General features: G+C 39.8%; 1 protein-coding gene across 1 annotated transcript in view; it reads left to right on the top strand.

Annotated features, from left to right (window-relative positions):
* Window positions 1-18,577, top strand: part of iqsec3a (IQ motif and Sec7 domain ArfGEF 3a) — a 123,315-nt gene extending 104,738 nt beyond the window's left edge. Inside the window, exons 10-14 of the mRNA XM_085252707.1 lie at window positions 2,970-3,069; window positions 3,491-3,649; window positions 7,443-7,535; window positions 10,576-10,619; window positions 14,932-18,577. Of these exons, the coding sequence (XP_085108833.1) occupies window positions 2,970-3,069; window positions 3,491-3,649; window positions 7,443-7,535; window positions 10,576-10,619; window positions 14,932-15,495 (960 nt within the window). The 3' untranslated portion in view covers window positions 15,496-18,577. The remainder of the gene's footprint in view (window positions 1-2,969; window positions 3,070-3,490; window positions 3,650-7,442; window positions 7,536-10,575; window positions 10,620-14,931) is intronic.
* Window positions 18,578-18,953: the final 376 nt, after the last annotated feature.

The following is an 18,953-nucleotide window of genomic DNA, read 5'->3' as shown; positions in this document are numbered from 1 at the left end:
ATAGCAGGAGTTAAACATGGAACCCTAAGCAAACTAAAAAACACTAAGAAACAAACACTATGAAGTTCTATGACCATAGCTGGACTGGCCATCGGGCATACCGGGCGTTTGCCCGGTGGGCCGCTGGCAATTTTTTGTTTTTATGGGCCGATGGATTTTTTTTTTTTTTTTTAGGAAGGGTATAAAAGGTATGAAAGGTGTTGGATTGGCCAATTGGTCATGATTGACTCTGGGCTGGACCAATTACAGCAGAGGAGGCCGGATGCACCCTCCCCCTTGTTTAGCAATCACGTGATTTTCGCGCATTGCATGCCGGGAACTCGTGGCAAAACAATCCAAGTACCGCATCAAATGCAAGCGTTTGCAGCACCGCAAAACGTTCATTCTCCGGTTCCAATACCTTCTTGTTTTTTCTTTGGCGCACAAAAAAGGAATGTACAAAACAAAAGGAAAACAATGCCGGTCCGTACAAAGACAGACTCGACGAAAAGACAAAGAAAAGATACGAGGAAAAATCAAATGAGTGAAAGGGTCAGACCCTTACGAGCACACAGAGTGGACAAAAGACGTCAGCGTGCTGCCCAACTTTCACCACGCTCATATTTATAATTATACGGTTCTTGGAGTGAGTGCATACTGTTCTGAAGGCAGGACTGTGATGCAGTTTTCTGCCTCGCCACTAGAGGGCGCGGCCGTTTTGTGAGTAATGTTTGACTGGGATGGAAAATGGTGTTCATGAAGGCAGTGTGAATCACAAGTTATGCTCGAGAGCAGTTTATGTGGGTTCAGTGAGAGTGTGCGTCCATAAGATTGGTGAGTTACAGGATATTTCTTGTGTAAGAAGGATAGCCTGTATGTTTTCTTGCTCTGGACGTCCTCTGTTTGTACATTTTCTATCAGCTAAGTTATCGCTAAGCTAAGCAGGCTAAGCTAAGCTAAGTTCGCCTAGGCCAAACTGAGTTCAGTTTAAGTTGGTGATTTGTTATGTGTATTGCCTTCTTTAGTTGGCATCATAAGTGAGTGGGGCACAAGAGTTAAGTGATGGGAAGATGTTTATTTTCTTTGTTGTCAAATATGGTTCAGACTATAAGTAAAAGCCGCCAGCTTAGTATTAGGGCCTATAAGACAAGTATGTGGCTGTAATATGTTATATGGTGATTATTGTTGTCTATAATTTGATTGTAATTTGTATTCTATTTTCCATTCTGTTTGTAGAACCACACACACACACATACCCACACCCACGCTAAATCTGCCATTAAAGAGCTGAACGATCATCCCCTGTCCTCGTTATTTTCTGGAGGGTCATAGTGGCACTTGACCTGTGCACACCCTGCGATCACCACTGTAGAACTGAACCTCATATCAGAAATCATCACAACACATACACTCATGAAGTTTAGTAACTTCAGGTCACTGCAACAAGCCCAGGTACAGTTTACCGACGGATGCGTACAGGACCTTGAAATGCACCGTGTAGAACGAAAGACCATTGTACGAACAAAGGTTAAGTTTACCAGTCTCACAAATTGTCGTCATAAATACACATTCGTTAACCGTTTATTAATATAACCTTTGAGCTCAACGGTAATTAATTAGTAGTGGAAATAATTTCTGGTAGCATTACAGAAATGTAGCAGTGACAATAATATTGTATGTTGTAATCGTACTGGGCAATTAGTGATACAAAACAACTGTTTTACCCTGTGAATAAAAGTATATGTTTTTGTCAATGTACCATGGTAATAACAGAAGCGAAACGCAATATTGTGTCAGGACAATTCACTATTTATGCACAATAAACAAAGGAGCATAGAGCAACAATTTCTGTTCAGCGCCAGACTTGCTTGTAACCTATGTCACTAATTATGTTATGAAAATGACGTATTAACTACTACAAAACTCTGACCTTTGTGGGAATGCTTGGAGCAGACGAACATGTGAGCTGGAGTGTTCTGAGACGTTTATTATTATTATTAAACGTCTCAGAATTTGGTATATCCAGACCATCCGTCGGCTCTTACTTCGGAAACATGGCTTAAAAAATTTCTCTTCAACGACGTAATCTGATAAAAAAAACGATCTCTTTGCCCGTCGGCTTCCCGTGGCTGTCATGCGACCGGCTATTGCAGTTAATAATACAACAGCTTCTTGCCATTTTTTTGGGTTTCTTTTTATTGCTGTGTAACTGAGTTCAATTGAAAGCCTGCGTGCGCTAGTACCTCTTGCCACAAGTTCCCAGAATCTTTTGCGGTTTTACCCCTGAATGACGTCACATTTTAAATCTTTATCCTGGTGGGCCGGTCTCTAGTCAAAATGCCCGGGCCGATTTTTTGTCCCAGTCCAGCCTTGTCTATGACTAAAACAATGGTGGGGATAACAGACGACCTGACAATGACATTCAGAAAACAGAGGACTTAAATACACACGAGGCGATCAGGGGAAGTGGAGACACACGAGGAAACAGCTGACTTGGATATACATAATGATGCACAGGAAAGAGTAAAACTAACCACATGAACACAGAACACAAGACCCTTTTCAAAATAAAACAGGAAACATGCAGACTTAGACACGACAACACAAGCTTAACAGGCCTAACACACATGACAGACTAGACAAGGAACCAAACACAGAAACCAACGAGACAGATGATAAACAATCACTAACCTAAACCTCCACTGACCCCTAAATAAGAACAATACAAACTTATAACCAAACTAACATGAAAGCTTCAAAAATTACAAAATAAAACACAAAATGCTGGGTCAGAGACCCAGCCTGTGACAGATGTTTTTAAATGCTCAAATAGTTTGTTCTTTCGCAACTGCCTTTGATGTTGTTATGCGATATGGAAATCTCTGGCAAGATTTTTGGAAGTGTTCAGAACATGGAACAAGGAATTAAATAGGCAGTTCTGTCATTCAAACATTTTACTACAAGGCTCATGATGTTGTTTATTTCTACAGATCTTGAAGCTTTGTCCAAAGAAGAAGAGCTCCGCGGCCTACACTTTCTGCAAAGCCATGGGACTACTTGGCATGCAGTTTCACCTTTTTGAAAATGAATGTAAGTCACAATGCTGGTATGAAAAAAAATCCCCTCTTGATATCTCCTTAAGTCATTGCTAAAATCTACCATTTCCAAGCTTGCACAGAGAAAAAAATATCTGTCGAAATTCGAAGCGAACAAGGACTGTATAATTTGTTGCTTTATCTTAAAGGGCTTATTTTAAGCACAATAGTCTTTTTATTTTTTTCTGACAGCATCAAACTATTATCGGTTTTATTCCAATCTTGCATTTCAATTTCTGGAAATGTCATTCTCCCAGTCCCATTCAATACATGCTGCATGACATTTTTGCAAGCAAGCCCAAGTTTGCAGCTCAGAGTGACCTTTAGAAGTCTTTTTATGATCACACTTGTAACTAAGACACCCAGGAAAGTAGTTTAGATATGCCTTTCACTCAACAGTTTAATGTACTCCGCAGACTACCCCCATGGAATCACCATCCTCTCACCATTCGGATCAGACAAGAAGCAGGTATTAAACTTCTGTGCTCAAAGTGCCGAGGAGCTGCTCAAGTTTGTGGAAGACCTAAAGGAATCAATCGCAGAAGTGACGGAGATGGAACAGATACGCATCGAGTGTGAGAATCTTTCTAAATTGTCCATATCAAATTATAGAATTGATATAATTTGACAACAATAATTGTTGTTTTTACTTGGAATGATGTTGAGCGTTTGAGTATAATCGTCAACTTTGTGTCTATTCCTTTTGTAGCAATACTCCCTACAACTGAAGAAGGGTCAAATGCTATTACATTTTGCACCAAATCAATAATGTCATATCTTGGGGTGTTAGAGATCTTCTTAGATGTGAGAATCAATATGTCTTTTTTTTTTCATTTTTCTTTTTTCTTTTTGGTATTATGCGCAAACTACTTGTCTGTGTCCCATCTGTGTGGTTTCAGACTGAGTTTTGAAAGAAAAAAAAACCTTCTGATGCACTGCAGCTCAAGCACACTGCAGGGGGGCAATGATACGGAGGTGAAAATAGGTCAGGGCTCCTCAAAGCAGCCAGGCATCTGACTTGCTCGGACTTGTGCGCGCCTGAAATTCTCTAGACAATGAGTCACTGCAACACATGGACAACCTAAGTGTGTCCGCAGCCTAGCTTCTGCCAGTGGGCTTCAAAGAGAGGATCCCTGCTGGGTTTTGATGCAGTTGCCTTACCCTCGATAGAGCGGGAGGCCCTGCAGCCAAGGGGGAGCAGGCAACAACATACGGAGATAGGCAGGTGTTGACAGAAGGAAATTATTTTTCTCTTGGAGCTGTGTAAAGGCTGGAATAACTTGTGCTAAAACATAAGAGAGTGGATGTTGGGACACATTTATTATATTTGCAAAGGCAAACTTTTTTCTCAGGTGGTGATAGATAAACATTTTGAAAACAAGGAAGAGCTGTCACCTGAACAGACAAACTTCCCATCGTTTTCCTCCAAGGGGCTTGATTTTGTCAGCAGATTAGTAAACAGGCCTGCGGCAAGCTCACTTCTGTTTCGAGTTTCCCTCTTTGAATTTCTTTCCCCTCTCGCTGCTGTTTTTAATAAAGGTAAATTAAATATTGTCGTAATTCTTTGCCACCACAGAATCTCTTAGTTTCGCCACAGTTTAAACCAAATTACTGTACACAGAATTTTAAGCCTGAGCTAATAGTTACACCGACTGAGCGTGCCAGTGCAACAGCATTAAGCATGCAGGCTTATTATTCTTCAGATTTTTGCTGCTTCTTCTTCTTCTTCTCATTATTATTCTTACTGATTGGCATTAAAGCTCACTATTTATTAGCTGTCAGATTTTATCTTCTTCTTCTTATTATTGCTATTATTATTCCACCTAACATTTTGACATCCTTCAGCTTTGAGAACCTCCCACAGAAGTTATACCAAGATCCACAGCTCCAGTGAGAATAGTGGGCTCTGGCGTTTGATAACAATTTGTCATATAGATTTCCATATTTATAATTCAAAGTTTTTTTGGATTACAAGGCTTTGGATTTTTTTCCACAGGAGCAATTTAAGTTTCATAAAGAATTAGATTTAAAACAGAACAGTGTAGAGATATCGCCTAGAAAATACTTACTTTCACAAATGCCATTAAAGCCCAGCCTTTTCCCACCACCTTGCTTATAGCCAATAAATATAAAACAGGTTTTGGAATTTCACAATAAAATGTGAAACTTTTGTATTTTATACTTGGGAAGTCTCTGGCACTCGTGATGAATCAATTTTTCCGATATCACTTGTAACTTTTCTTCGAGACCCACTTCCATTGTTTCTCTCAGTTGTTTGGACAGTAGGCTCACACCTCCTGTTCTTTTTACAAGCTTTAGTCACCATAGCAACTGGTGACTGGTGTCACCCTTTCTCTCAATTTAAAACTCATCATGGCTGATCCAGTGGGGATCGGTGTGTCCTGTTTTTATTGATGCTTTGATGCAATTCATCACAACTGTTGTTCACTGTAAGATCAATTTTAGTCAAAGTATTATTGACTGACAGGTTTTACAGGAATTTTGCTAGACTTTCAAATGAAAAACTGCTTATCAGGGCTTGTAAATACCACTGGATTTTCAGGACTTTCAAAACGAAAGCTCAAAAGGGATAAAAAAAAAAAGGTAGCGGCTGCATTAGTGGTTCCTGTTATGACCACTATTATATAAACAAAATGAATTTACATGTTCTGTTCTTTCAAAATGAAATCCACTTCATAATAAAAATGACATTTGAACACTTTTCCAATAGTCCGATTCATACTCTGCATGTTTTTTTACCTTTCCAATAATTTTAGCCAAATTATACTTGACTGTCAAAATAAAACCTTAAAAAATATTAAAGCTGACTTTCAAGGCTTATAAAACATGACAGTTTTTATATATAATTCATTATCCTGAGGCTCCCTGAGTAGCTCAATTTATGCCTACTGCTGTGGCCTTTAAAAATAAAATGTCCCTGATATCTTTTCACTGTCTCTTTATCTAGCTAGAGGTACTTACATTAAGCTCCCAATACTTTTGCAACGTCCAGAAAAAAAATTCTTATTATCTGATGGGTCATCATAAATCATCATCCTGTTACATCCTGTTAACTGCTGACAACTCAAATGGCAGCAGGTACATTAGCACACTCAAAATTTCTTTTTCTTTTTTTCTTTTTTTTTTTTAGTTTTAGCTTTTTCTTACTTATACTCACCAACCACCTTCGGTACATCTTAGGTACACAGATATATATCAAGCCAAACAAGTGGCAACTCAATACGTGCAGATGTGGTGAAGATGACAGAGGTCAGAGGAGAGGCAACAGTAACTTGTTACAATCAAGGTATCCAAAAGAGCATTTCTGAATGCACAACACCCCCCTTAAAGCAAATTGGCAAAAGCAGCAAAACTATTAACAGCTGTTTGGCTAACAGCAAATTATTATTAAAGACAGTGAGAGATTGTTAACTATAGTATCTTCTCAATGCATGCTGCTAGGCACTGTTGAGATGTTGTTATGCCAGGCATGCATTCGCCTAAAACAGCTGGGCTTAAGTTTGGTTGGTCCATCTGCTGTACAGTCAATACTGAGACTGGTCTTTCCAGGGTTTAACTAAAGTTACACAGATCACTGACATTGATAACAGGGAATAGTCCTGCGTGTTAATCCAACTTTACATTATGGACATTTTCCCTCTTTAATACGGAAAAGTGCATATTAAAATCATAATGCTTTGGTAATGAGCCATAGTGTTTTAATAATGTTTAGTAATGAAAAAAAAAAACATAATTATAGCCACTATAATAATTTTATTGAAAGTACAACTACATTTCAAACCAAGCAATCGTTTTATTGTTGGATTTTTCATCAGTCATGGTAGATGTTGTATTGCACATGTGACTTTACAAGAAACATCCAAGTAAATTACTGATTCAGTTCAAATAAAGACTGTTATTTATATTTTTAGTTTTCTATCGATGGAACTTGAGCTTACTTTTTTCCCCCCCTTTCCGTTTATCTCTTAGTCTCAAAATGCGGACATGTTGTACCGCACCCTCAAAGTCTCACCTGGCAGTTTTGTGGCTCAGCATCAAAATTAGAATGCAGTGTTGTGTTGGAAACAAAACAACATTTAGTCATGATGATTGGAAATGACATGCAATTACCATCAAGTGTGAAGTTTAATTAGCGAGATGAAGAGGTGTGTGTTGAGACTGGAGAAGAGAGTGGGTGGGAGAAATGTGCATGAGTGTGTATGTGTGTGTGCTCGCTTTTGAAGGAAAAACATTTCCTGGTTAATTTTGTTGCTCTTACCCATCATCATCCACCAATCTATCAACTTCCTTTCTCTCTCTGTCATGGTGATTATGAGGATGATCATTTTTGTTTTCTGCTCTCTGCAGGGGAGCTGGAAAAGCAGCAGGGAGCCAAGACACACTCGGTAAAGAACAACGGCACACAGCTAGAGCTTCGCGGTAAACAGGGCTCCCCATCAGGTGTGTGTGTGTGTGTGTGCATACTGTTGCTTATTGAATCCCACTGGAGAGACACCAACTGCGCTGTTAATTTGTTTACCTGCTGCTGTTTTTATGAACTTGATCATATCTTCAAAAACTAGGCACTACCTGTAGCATTTAACATCAAGAACACTGTGTAATTTAAGATGTGTACAATGCTTGTAAAGACTGTAAATGCGCAAAAATCACCTTTAGCTAAGCCTCGCCTAGTTTCAGGTGTAGTTACTAGTCCTCCAAAGTCACATGAAATGGGGTATAGTCTTTCAAACAATGTCTTTCTCAAAGTAAACTAAACTGGGCTTCTCACTTCTACTTCTCTCTTTCACAGCTTACTAGTTGTTATGAAACTGTCTCATTTTAAAAAGAGAACCAGGTGAAAGGGTCTTAGAGCTACACTTAATGAATACAAGCTCAATAAATGAGAATTCAAATTAGATTTTTTTGTGTAACAGGGCTTTTTCTCCCCCCCTTGATCGTGAAAGAATGAAATATTCATAGTACTCACAATACTTTCTACACCATATTATGAATTACACTCAATGGCCTCTTCATTAGATATATCTGATCAACACCTTGCTAGCACAATTATCTAATCAGCCAATCACATGGCAGCAACTCAACTCAATGGTCAAGATGACCTGGTGAAGTTCAAACCAAACATTAAAATGGTGAAGGAATGTGATTTAGGGGACTCTGAAGGTGTTATGGTGATTAGTACTAAACGGCCTGGCCTTTTACAAACTGTTGATCTGCTGGGATTTTCCCATACAACCAGTTCTCTGGATTAAAATACCTTGTTGATGCCAGAGTTCAGCAGAGAAAGTCCAGAATAAGGAGGAATATATCTGATTGTACAACATGTCAAACCTTGAAGTAAATGGGCTACAGAAGCCAAAGACCCCAACATTCAATGGTAGGGTCCCAGCCACGTCAAAGAGGTCAAACCACCTCAAACTGGTTTCTTTAACATTTGCACTCTATGGGCTCTACATTCACCAGAGATCAAAAAATAGGTCGCTTTTGCGATGAAAATCTCATCATGCATGTGCAGCCAACAAATCTGCAACAACTGAGTGATGCTATTATGTCAATATGGACCAAAGTTTCCAGCCCCTGCTGAATCTGTGCCACTGAGTATTTAGGCAGCTCTGCAGGCAAAACAGAATCAAAATTGGAACTTAGCAAGGTGTATCTAATAACGTGGCTAGTGAGTGTATCTGTCAAGGTTGTTGCCACTTGTCACGGTTTGGTGCTGTGGCGGACAGGATGAGGACCCAAATAGAAGGGTGAACTTAAAGAAGCAGCTGTATTGCACTGTGCAGACACTCGAAAGATAAACTCAGGACAAATTAAACTAAACCAGGAACTAAGAACTGAAACACTGGAAAACTAGGAACAATGAACTCAGAGCAATGGAAACCGGAAACACAAAGAAACCCGCACAGCAGATGGCGTGGTACAACACGGCAACAAGCGGAAGACTGAGGACTAAAATACACAGGCGGGATGACGAGAGGATGGGGAACAGGTGGAAATACAGCTGGGACTAATCAGACATAATAAGACAGAGGGAAAGCAAAACTCAAAACACTGAACACAGGACACAAGGCTATCAAAGTAAAACGGGAAACAAGAGATATCCACGAAGACACAGACTTGACACTGACTGAGGAGACACAGGGAACAAGGAACACAGAGCACAGAAACAGAAAACAAGAGACTAGAATGAAACTAATGAAATCAAAGCCTTTTAATAACACAAAAACACTGGGTAACTGACCCAGGTACGACTATGCTGTTACTAGATCCAGCAGTAGATCCTAAAAAGTAGCCTAAAACCATGTAAAAGTTTTGCATTCATTTTTAAGTAATTTTAAAAATAAACTTTTATTTGTCATGAACACATAAGGTTGTATAACCAAAATCTTCTTATCGTCTATTCATGCTTCTCCCAAAATGCTGATGCTAAAGACATATGATAATAAACACTGTTTTATTGGGCACTCTTCTGAATGAGGTTACAAGGTGGCTTCCGGACAGCAGTTCAGTATGTGAGGCTCTGTGAGTGTGTTTGAATCATAGGTACACAGAAGGGAGAGAGGGACAGCCTGTGTTCTATAGCCATCCCAATAACTGCAAGCCATAGGATATTTCACATCTTTGAGTTCAAATTCAATAACTGCAACACCAAAACACAGGAGACATTATCTCTGGAAGTTCCTTACACTCATTCTGAACTGGAGCACTTGTTTCCTTCCTTCCTTAGCATTCTTGTACTATGCTGCATCCAAGCTTGAAGATAGACACATTTGTTCCATTAGTAAAGCTTTAAAGTTGCATGAATGCAGTTGTGAGTGTGATGGTATTTCTAGGTGAATGATTTTCATTACTGTTATCTTGTGTTTATGTCATTTGTCCTCATAAGAGAGCTTGACATCAGTAGCATTTTCTTAATGTGTGAGGCTAACTAATTGCATGCATGGCATTATGATAAAGACACAGGAGAGCAGACTGTTTCATTTTAACACAGTGATGACTTGGAGGGTTAGCATTACTTGTAACAGGTTAAATTTATACTTTGTTAACATTTTTCCTATCTTGCAAGAGAGGATAAGTGATAGTTTTGGCTTTTTGTGGAGGGTAGCTTCCCCAACTCAAATAAAAAGAATAAATTCTGATGTGGCAGCATCACGGACTATAACTACAATTGATGTAAAGTTAATGGTGTTTATAGACTACCTCTACAGCAGCAAACATCCTTAAAATATGCTGTTTATGCCATTCCTTGAGATTTCAAGAGCCTGCCATGAAAAGTCACTGATGCTAAGCTCTGATTGTACATTTGCTTTTTAGAGAGGGGTTTACTGAATTTTCACTTGCTTCTAGAAGTTCTTCTGCATAATGATTGATTGCTTGCTTGCTTCAAGCAAGTCTAAAATTCCTTATCTTTATCTTGGAAAAAAAGAGTGATTTTGCCACCACCTTTGTCCCTTTTTCCCTTCTGTTTTCCCCCCTGCAGGACACCAGGAGATAGATGACAGAAGTGGACACAATGCAGTAGAGGTAAGTGCCTAATAATAGGCTTATGTCCCAAACAACAGGTAAGTGAGTGCAGTGAGAGTCTTTGCAGTGGCAGTATCGAGGTAGGACAAGATAAACTCAGGAGTATCTTTAGGATTAGAAGCGTCAAGCAAGTGTGGGTGAAGAGTGCGTGAGAGAACGAGTGCTGCTGGGTAATGTGCAGCGGGCATGTGAGGTAACCCAATCAAACAAAATATTAGATAAAAGGACTCCTTTGTCGTGTAAAAATTAAATATGATGGCTCGGGAGAATTAATACACTCACAGCGGTCAGAGCAGGTTGTCCTCACGCTGAAAACGCATCAGGCTTAAATATGATCTGGAAGCCAAAAAAAAGAAATAGGTTGTAATTAGTTTCGCAAGCTCAGGCAGAAATTGTGACTCCTTTGGGGCCTTTCAAGAAAACGAAGAAAAAAAAAGGCTGGGGAAAGCTGAGGACATGTGTGAAATGCATTTACTGTGTGTGTACCCGCATGCAGCATTGAGACCTTAATTAACACAGCAGCATGCAGGCGGATAATTTTAACGCTCATTTGACCTGGAATGGTCGCCTCCCCACCCTTTTGCCAGACCTCTGGGGGGAGGGGGACCTCTCGTGTGAACATTTTGTGCAAGAAACACAGGAAATGGAACTACACAGTATGTGTATCCTTGAAGCATCAGGTGACCTTTATTAGCCTCTGTTTTTTGTGGCTCTGGAGTTTAGGCTTGGATTGAAAAGCCAAATACATGGGGTCAATTTGACATTCAGTGGCTGTTTAATTCCACACAGCCACTGGTATATGTTACACTGTATGTCTTTTGCTCAGGTGCTGGCTCAAGCAAATATAATTCATAAGTTCTATCAGATGCTTCATAGTCATAATAATGAACTATTATCGGCTTTAATTTGAAAACATGTGCAGTCACATCATTGGCGTTATAGATTCCAGAGTGCTTGTGATACAAAAGCCATTCGACAAACTAGCAAGAAAAAATTAGAGTGCAAATCAAATTATAAGACTAAGATTTTAGCTGTAGTAAATTTGGACATACTCCAATCCCAACAATGTATTTTTTTCATCATTTCTTTGCACAGGGTTGGCTTCAGGTCATTCTCGTTCCATTTCTTTTTTCATTTGTGTGCCTCAGGTCAGTTCTACCTCGGGTCAATCTTCATGGTTGTCTGAACTACCTTCACCAGCCATCTTGCTCTCTGCCATCCAGCCTACAGTAGCCTAAATGTCAGCGGCTGGTGGGGAGCCACTAGCTGTCCAAACACATTTATCTCAAAAACCAGGAGGGTCCACTCCAAAAAAGCCTCTTTATACTAGAGGCAGAAATCTAAGGATACCAAATCCTGCGGCAAGCTTTTAATCTTAGATTTGATAAGGTGATGAGATTCTAACGTTACTATCTGCCTCAGAGCAGTGACAACAAGCCGACTGTGTTGTTACAAAATGGCCGTTAGTTGTTTTTAAAATCCTGTTGTTGTCTTGAGCCACCCTTTATTTCTTCATATTTTGCAAGGAACATGGCAAATAGGTGTGAAGATTTATTTAAACATGTGCAAAAATAAACGGAAACCTAACATATAAGTCAAAAAGTTTGTGTCTAACGTGCTTGAAAGTCAATATTTTAGATGAACACATTTATTCTTCAACACAGCCTGAACTCTCTTAGGTAAGCTTTGTTGTCATTTCTTTAAGTAGTCTTCGGGAATAGTTCTCCAGGCTTCTTGAAGGATATTCAGAACTCTTCTTTGGATTTTGACTGGCTTTTGTTCTATTTTCTGTCAAGATGATCCCCCACTGCTTCAGTAATGTTGAGGTCTGAGAGGACCTATGTCTGATAGTGTTCCATTGAGTGCTTTTATATGCAAGTCTTTGTATGATGCATAGAGCGAGAAGCAGGGTATACCCTGAACAGATTACCAGTCTGACGCAGGGCTACTGATGCTGATCTGAGCCAAAAGTTTTGGATTTGTTACTCTATAAGACTTTTTTTCCACCTCTTATTGCTTTTGCGCCAAGCTGCTGGACTTGTTGAGTGTAGAAGAACCAGATGTAAAAATCCAAATCTCTAATTACACCTGCTGCAAAATAATGGCTTTAGAGCCCAAAGACAAACTTGTGCTTAGTTCAGATACATGCGAAGGCATCCTTTTGGGCTTAAACTAATGAGCTTTTTGTGATTCTTGACTAATTTGGACCATCTGTTAAACAAATCTATTTTTTACTGAGAAAAAAAACTTTTGAAAGGCACAAGAAAGTCATTTAAATCCTTCACTCTTTATCTGAAGTGATTTAGAGCTCACTGATACTGTATGGTAAGTCATCAAGAAGAAGTGACTCTTGGCACATTCAAAAGGAGAAAATGTTAATTGAGTTCTTTCGTACAAGAGTCACACCGACTGCTTTAAAAGAAGGGACGAACACTACTGTAAGACCTTTCTAACCTTAAGATACTTCAACTTCAAAGACTATTATATTCACACAGCCGGCATTCTGAAGAGGTTTGGTGGTAAAATGTTTTCTGATCGACACATTAAAACTGGAAGCATATGTAGATAGTTGTGCTGTGGTTAAGAAGCTCAAAATACATGTAAAAAGTCCCAAACTCTTAATATACACTATTATACACTTCCATGTAGGAGACTATGTACTGTGATAAAAGTCTTGAGTTATACTTTATTTCTTTATATTTTGCAGAAACCTAACTCCACCACATAACTCAAGGAATGAATCAGTGTTGTGTCTGCATATAACAAACAATTCTGCAAAGAAACTATTTTAAATGGTATCTTTAGGCACTTTGTAGCCTGTCAAAGCATAATTTGTTCTTTGTTCTTTAGCTGAATCCATGAAAAATTCAAATCATATCATATGCCTTTTATCCCCTGGAGAGCAATAAAAGAAAGTTTTGCAGTGATTCCCAAAGTATTTTTTGCCAAAAACGTGGGATATACCGTAGCGTGTCCAGAAAAAATATTTGAGAAAAAGGACCTGACAGAATTGTGCAACTGTTAGACAGAAAGCACATGTGTAGAAAAAGGTGCTGGTGTGAATGAGGCAAGTTGTACAAAGCAGCGCCAGTCCAGTTACTATGTAGCTAGGTTAGGAGACAGACATAACAGTGACTTTCTGCATGTGAAATATGCTGGAGGTTCTGTAATTTGTCTGGGGCTGCATTTCAGCTAGTGGTGTTGGGGATCTCCAGATTTTGATTCAGCATGCAATACCTTCTGAAATGTGTCTCATTGGCATACAGGTTCATTTTCATATATAGCTTCAGTATGACAGTCATCCCAAACACAGCCAATGCATTTAAAGCATATCTGATTGAAAAATCACATGATGGAACTCTTAGTCATGGATTGGTCTCCCCACTGCCTGAACCTTAACATTGTTGAAGCAGTGTGGGATCATCTTGACACAGAACAAAACAAAAGGGAGCCAACATCCAAATAAGAGCTTTCAATGTCCTTTAAGACCCCTAGAGAACTATCACTGAAGACTCGTCTAGCAGTCCACCCGACTTCCACGCTCAAATGTTAGATTTATATAAATACACCATCAGATTGTGCTCAGTTCCTTGAATTTCTTGCCATATGTTTTCGGAGATACACATTTCTGAAACTCTGAGACGTTATACAATTCTGTAAGTAGGCTGCATAAAAAAAGATAGTAAAGGAAGAGAGATAAAGGGGGAAAAAGCTGAGGGAAACTGCCTATAGAAATCAGAGTGCTGAAACAAATGGGACATCTGGAGGTTTGCATTCTAATTGATTGTTGCCTGTGGACGTCTGTGGTTGTCACTCTGCTCACTTCCTCTCCTCCTCTTCTTCCACCTCTCCCTCTTCTTCGTATGACCTTGGTCTATGTTCTGCTTACCTCGACCCACAAGTCTCCTCGTGTTCACTGTCACCGTAGTGCCACACAGTGGTTTGGAAGGGAGACACGGGGGCCCTCAGTGTCCCCTTTGGAACCACCGGGACCGTCCTCTAGCATCGTTCTTATCCCCATTCCCCACCACTATTACCAATGACGCCAGTCACACACACTGGTGTTCCCAGCATCCAGCACTGTTCCCAGTACCTGTGGGGGTGGAGGGAGGGGAGAATATTGTAGTCACAGAATTTTACACCTCCACCGATCCTTAACACCTAAGCCCCCACGCATGCCCCGTGTGTGTGTGTGTGTGTGCTGTGCGTTCACTCCCCCCACAAAAAAAGAAAAAGAGGGCTTGACGGATTGTAGAGGAGGAACCAGTTTTATAACATTTGATGCTGTTCTCTTGGCTGTTTTCTAAACTAGGTGTCAATTCACAACAGGCTTCAGACGTACCAGCTCAGCAGCAGCATGGCTCGGAGCCCCGAGAGCGCGGCCCTTCTTAATCACCGGGGAGAGGTGCTTTTCCAGCAGGGGCCCCAGGGGGTAACCCAAGGGCCTGCGCCTCCACCACAGCACCTGCAGCTGCAGTCAGCGGCAAGCACTCCCGCCCATCATCTCCCCCTCCAGCAGCACCACCAGCCCTGTGTCAGCATGGCTGACCTGCGGCCTGAGGCGCTCATCCAGTGTCAGCAAATTGTCAAGGTCATCATGCTCGACAACAGCAGCCATGGACGCATGGAGGCCTTCCTCAGCCAAACGCCCACACACCACCACTACCAGCATCACCATCACCACAGCCACCATCAGCTTAGTCACTCCGCCATGTCCACCCCTGTCCGCTCGCCAAACGGTTCACACGGCAGCGACGGCCACCAGCCCCCACTGCCTCCCCCGCCTCCACCTTACAACCACCCGCACCAGTACATACCCCCAGACCCCCGCCTCAGTCTACACCGGACCCCAAGTGGCTCTCGGAGCATGGTGTAAATAAATGAATTCAAATTTTTCTCCCTGAAAGACAGACACATACTTCCACATAAACCCTATCACTTCTCTTCCTATCTAACAGTACATATTGTACATATATACATACAGATGAAGCTATAATGAAAAAAATAAAAATCCCACTTATATGCATAAATTTAAGGAAAAAAAGATTTAAAAAAAATAAGGTTTTAAAAGAGATAAGAAGAAATATAGTGCGTATATAAAGTTTTACTTGATTCCACATGTATTTTGAAATATTATGTAGTTTTAACAAATTTCTATAACTTTTTGTCAGTTTTAACTCTAGAGAAAACTCACTGCTATTCACTTCATGGATGGATTCCTTCCAGTTCCAGTATTTATCAGCAACAACAGAAACACACGAATCCCTCAAATCTTTTGAATTTTTCTTGTAATGGATGGAAAGACATCAAGGATCTTCTGCTTCTGTTCGCTTTATCATCCCAAGCCTCATGCCTACTGTGCTGTATGTGCACACGTGCGCATAGCTGACACTTAACTGAAACTCTGTGCCAAAATACATATGCCTCCACTAAACACTGACTTCTTTGCACTTGACTAAATGCTAGGGCTAGAAGAAGAAAAAAACACACTACTCCTTTGCTTTGAGAAAATAGTCATTTCAGGCTTCTTGTTCAAGGAGCAAAAAAAAGAAAAAAAAAAGAATAGCAAAACTGATATTTCATAAAAAGTTATCTACCCATTTGCGCTGTTGCTTATTTATTTATGTGATGGAGGGCCTTCTCTCTTCTCCACTCCCCCGGATTTAAAAAAAAGAAAAAAAAGAAGCAAAAATGACATTCTCCCGATAAGCTGTCTTTGTCATCCTCTCCTCCGTTGTGTTGTGGCTCTCTATCTTCAGAAAACATTCTCACCCAATTGTTGCTCTCCATATATCATTCTACAGTGAAGGATGACAAGAACCAAAGGCGACCAATCATATAGATTGCTGCCGAGCCAAAAAAGTTAACCCAGGATGCTTCTGTTGATTGATGCTCGTCTCTTACTCTTCATGTCTAACATTATTAAGGCTTTCCAGGAATTCTTGCCCCTTTTGTCAGCTGATGGAGGGAAGGTTTTGTCTTGTTTTTCAACATTTTGAAAATGTCTCATCGTCTGAAATGGCTCTAAAGCTACAGTGGGTTCAGATGTAAAAAAAAACTGAAAAAAAACAACACAATGTGCTGTCATCGGTTATCAAATGTGTCGTCGCTATATGTTTTTTTTGTTCCAAGAACTCACCCGAGAATTTCTGTTAGGACGCTACACTTTTTAAATGTCGAGATGTGTGTTTATTTTAATTTGCCATTGTGCCATCATTGTGTGTTTTCCGTTGGTGGATAAATGTCGGGCAGAGTCCACCCACAAAACATCCAGACGCTGTCTCTTTACGTCGGTACGACTGCCAGCTTTTGTTCCAGATCCTTGTGACTGTTTTCTCTGCCGTGCTAACCTTTCATTTTGACATTTTCAAAAAGGCAAAAACTACATGGAGCTTATACTGCAAAAGCTGGCATTAGTGGCATTGTTTGTGCTGCTGGCTATCCTGCTTTAAATAAGAATGGAAGGGAGGGGAGAGAGAAAAAAGAATGCATTATCTGATCTCTTTCTATTTCACCTCAGCTTAGATTGTAAATACCACATTCAAAGAGTCAGAAAGGACAAGCAAGCTACCTTTAGCCTCTTCAAATTGCTATTGCCCTGTCAAGCATCCGTCATTCTGAAATAGGTCAGCGACCGCCATAGCCTGAATGCATTCATCTTTTATACATAACCCCCACCAGGTACTGTGAAATGGATGTTCAGTTAACTCTGTTCTCATCTGACCTCCATCTGTGTGATTTGTTGATTTATAATCACAGAGCCAATGCGGGGAGGTCTCTATCTCATCTGTCTGTCCTGTTCCACTTAGGATGTCACCCTGTGAAAAGACAGCGGTTGGACAAAAAACACAAACAAACAAACAAACAAAAAGCTTTCTGTTGTTGTGGTTGGCAGAGATGAGTGTGTGTGACCTACTCACAGTAGCATCCTAGCTTTCCTGTAAACAAATCCGTCCTCGCTCCTGTTTATCCCCGTAATTGCTTTTGTTATTATTTCATAACACAATGAGAGGAATTACAGCTTTCAAAATGAATCAAGAGCTGTGATGATTCATTTAACACATTTACTGGCTACATTGTAGAAATGAACTTTTGAAGGTTATGTAATAAAATTTAGAAACTATTCTACTATTATGAATTTTACCTTGATTGATGATGATTGTACGGTTGCTGATTTATTTGTTTGAATCAGCTTTCAGAAATTACATGATTGATTTTTTTCTTCTTCTCATGCATGTCAGTTCCAAAGCTTATTGAACCCTTACTCCCAAAATCTGGAATTTGTGTATGAAAGACTTTGCTGTGGGAGGTCAATTTTTTTTTTGTCATGATGAAAATGAAAATTTTTGTGGTGGAATTTAAAAAACAGACATGGATTTTTATTCTTTTTTTTTTTTTGTTACGATGACAAACACCCCTTCAAATACAAATACGAATGGCTTCTTTGGGCAAATATGTTTTTGTGCCTCGAGGCAAATCAAATGCCTCTTTCATGGCCATTTTTGCTTGTTTTGTCTTATTTCTATGTATGTTATGACCCTTTCTTCATGGTTGCACATTTTAGTCGAAAGATATGCTGCGTGTGCAAGAAACATAAATATGAGGCGCACTGAAAATGACAGATTTACATTTGCAGGGAAACTAATGTAGCATTTGGGGAGTGTAGCAGATGATATGGAAGTGCAGTAGTGGGTACCTTTCATGAAGAAACTCACAAAAGGGCTCTGCCATACCAGTACATTGCTTCATGAATGACATGTGAATCTTGTCTGGCTTTTCACCACTGTGTTTGCTCATACTAGTAAAAGAAATACAAATAGAGGAAATATTTATGGATAGACAGGTGGAAACTGAGTGCAACATGAACCATCATCTCCCTCAGTTGGCTTTAAAAACCCTCCCTGTCTTTGCGGTATATTAACATGCAATTAAAGATGATTTAAGTCTATACATCACAATGGTTTGCTTTGTTATTGGATTCAGTGGCAAGATCAGTATACTCTGAATTGCCGGGAAAATGCTTATTTTGAAATGTTACACATCACTCAACACAGCATTTTACCTTCACACACTATAAACCCGCACACATAGTTTTCCTCCTACTTTGAGTTTTATGACAAGTAATACAATAGCTAAAGAATACATGGAACAATGAATCATAACACTACTTTTATGTGAGGTGTTTGCTTCTAGTAGTAAATCCACATACTGTAAGTTTGACTTCAGTTTTATGTCACCATGTGGAACTTATCTTTATTAGTGAGTCTTATTGTTTTCAGTAACAAGCAGGTGTTTTCTCTGAAAAAGTAAACTACCTGCCAAGGAAGAGATAGT

The sequence above is a fragment of the Mchenga conophoros genome, linkage group LG17 (genome assembly GCF_057382185.1).
Source record: "Mchenga conophoros isolate Kocher_MC1m ecotype Shallow Benthic linkage group LG17, M_conophoros_male_GT1.1, whole genome shotgun sequence".
In the NCBI taxonomy this organism is placed as follows: domain Eukaryota; kingdom Metazoa; phylum Chordata; class Actinopteri; order Cichliformes; family Cichlidae; genus Mchenga; species Mchenga conophoros.
The sequence above is the reverse complement of the archived record's forward strand: the minus strand, read 5'-3'. Positions and strand labels throughout refer to the sequence as shown.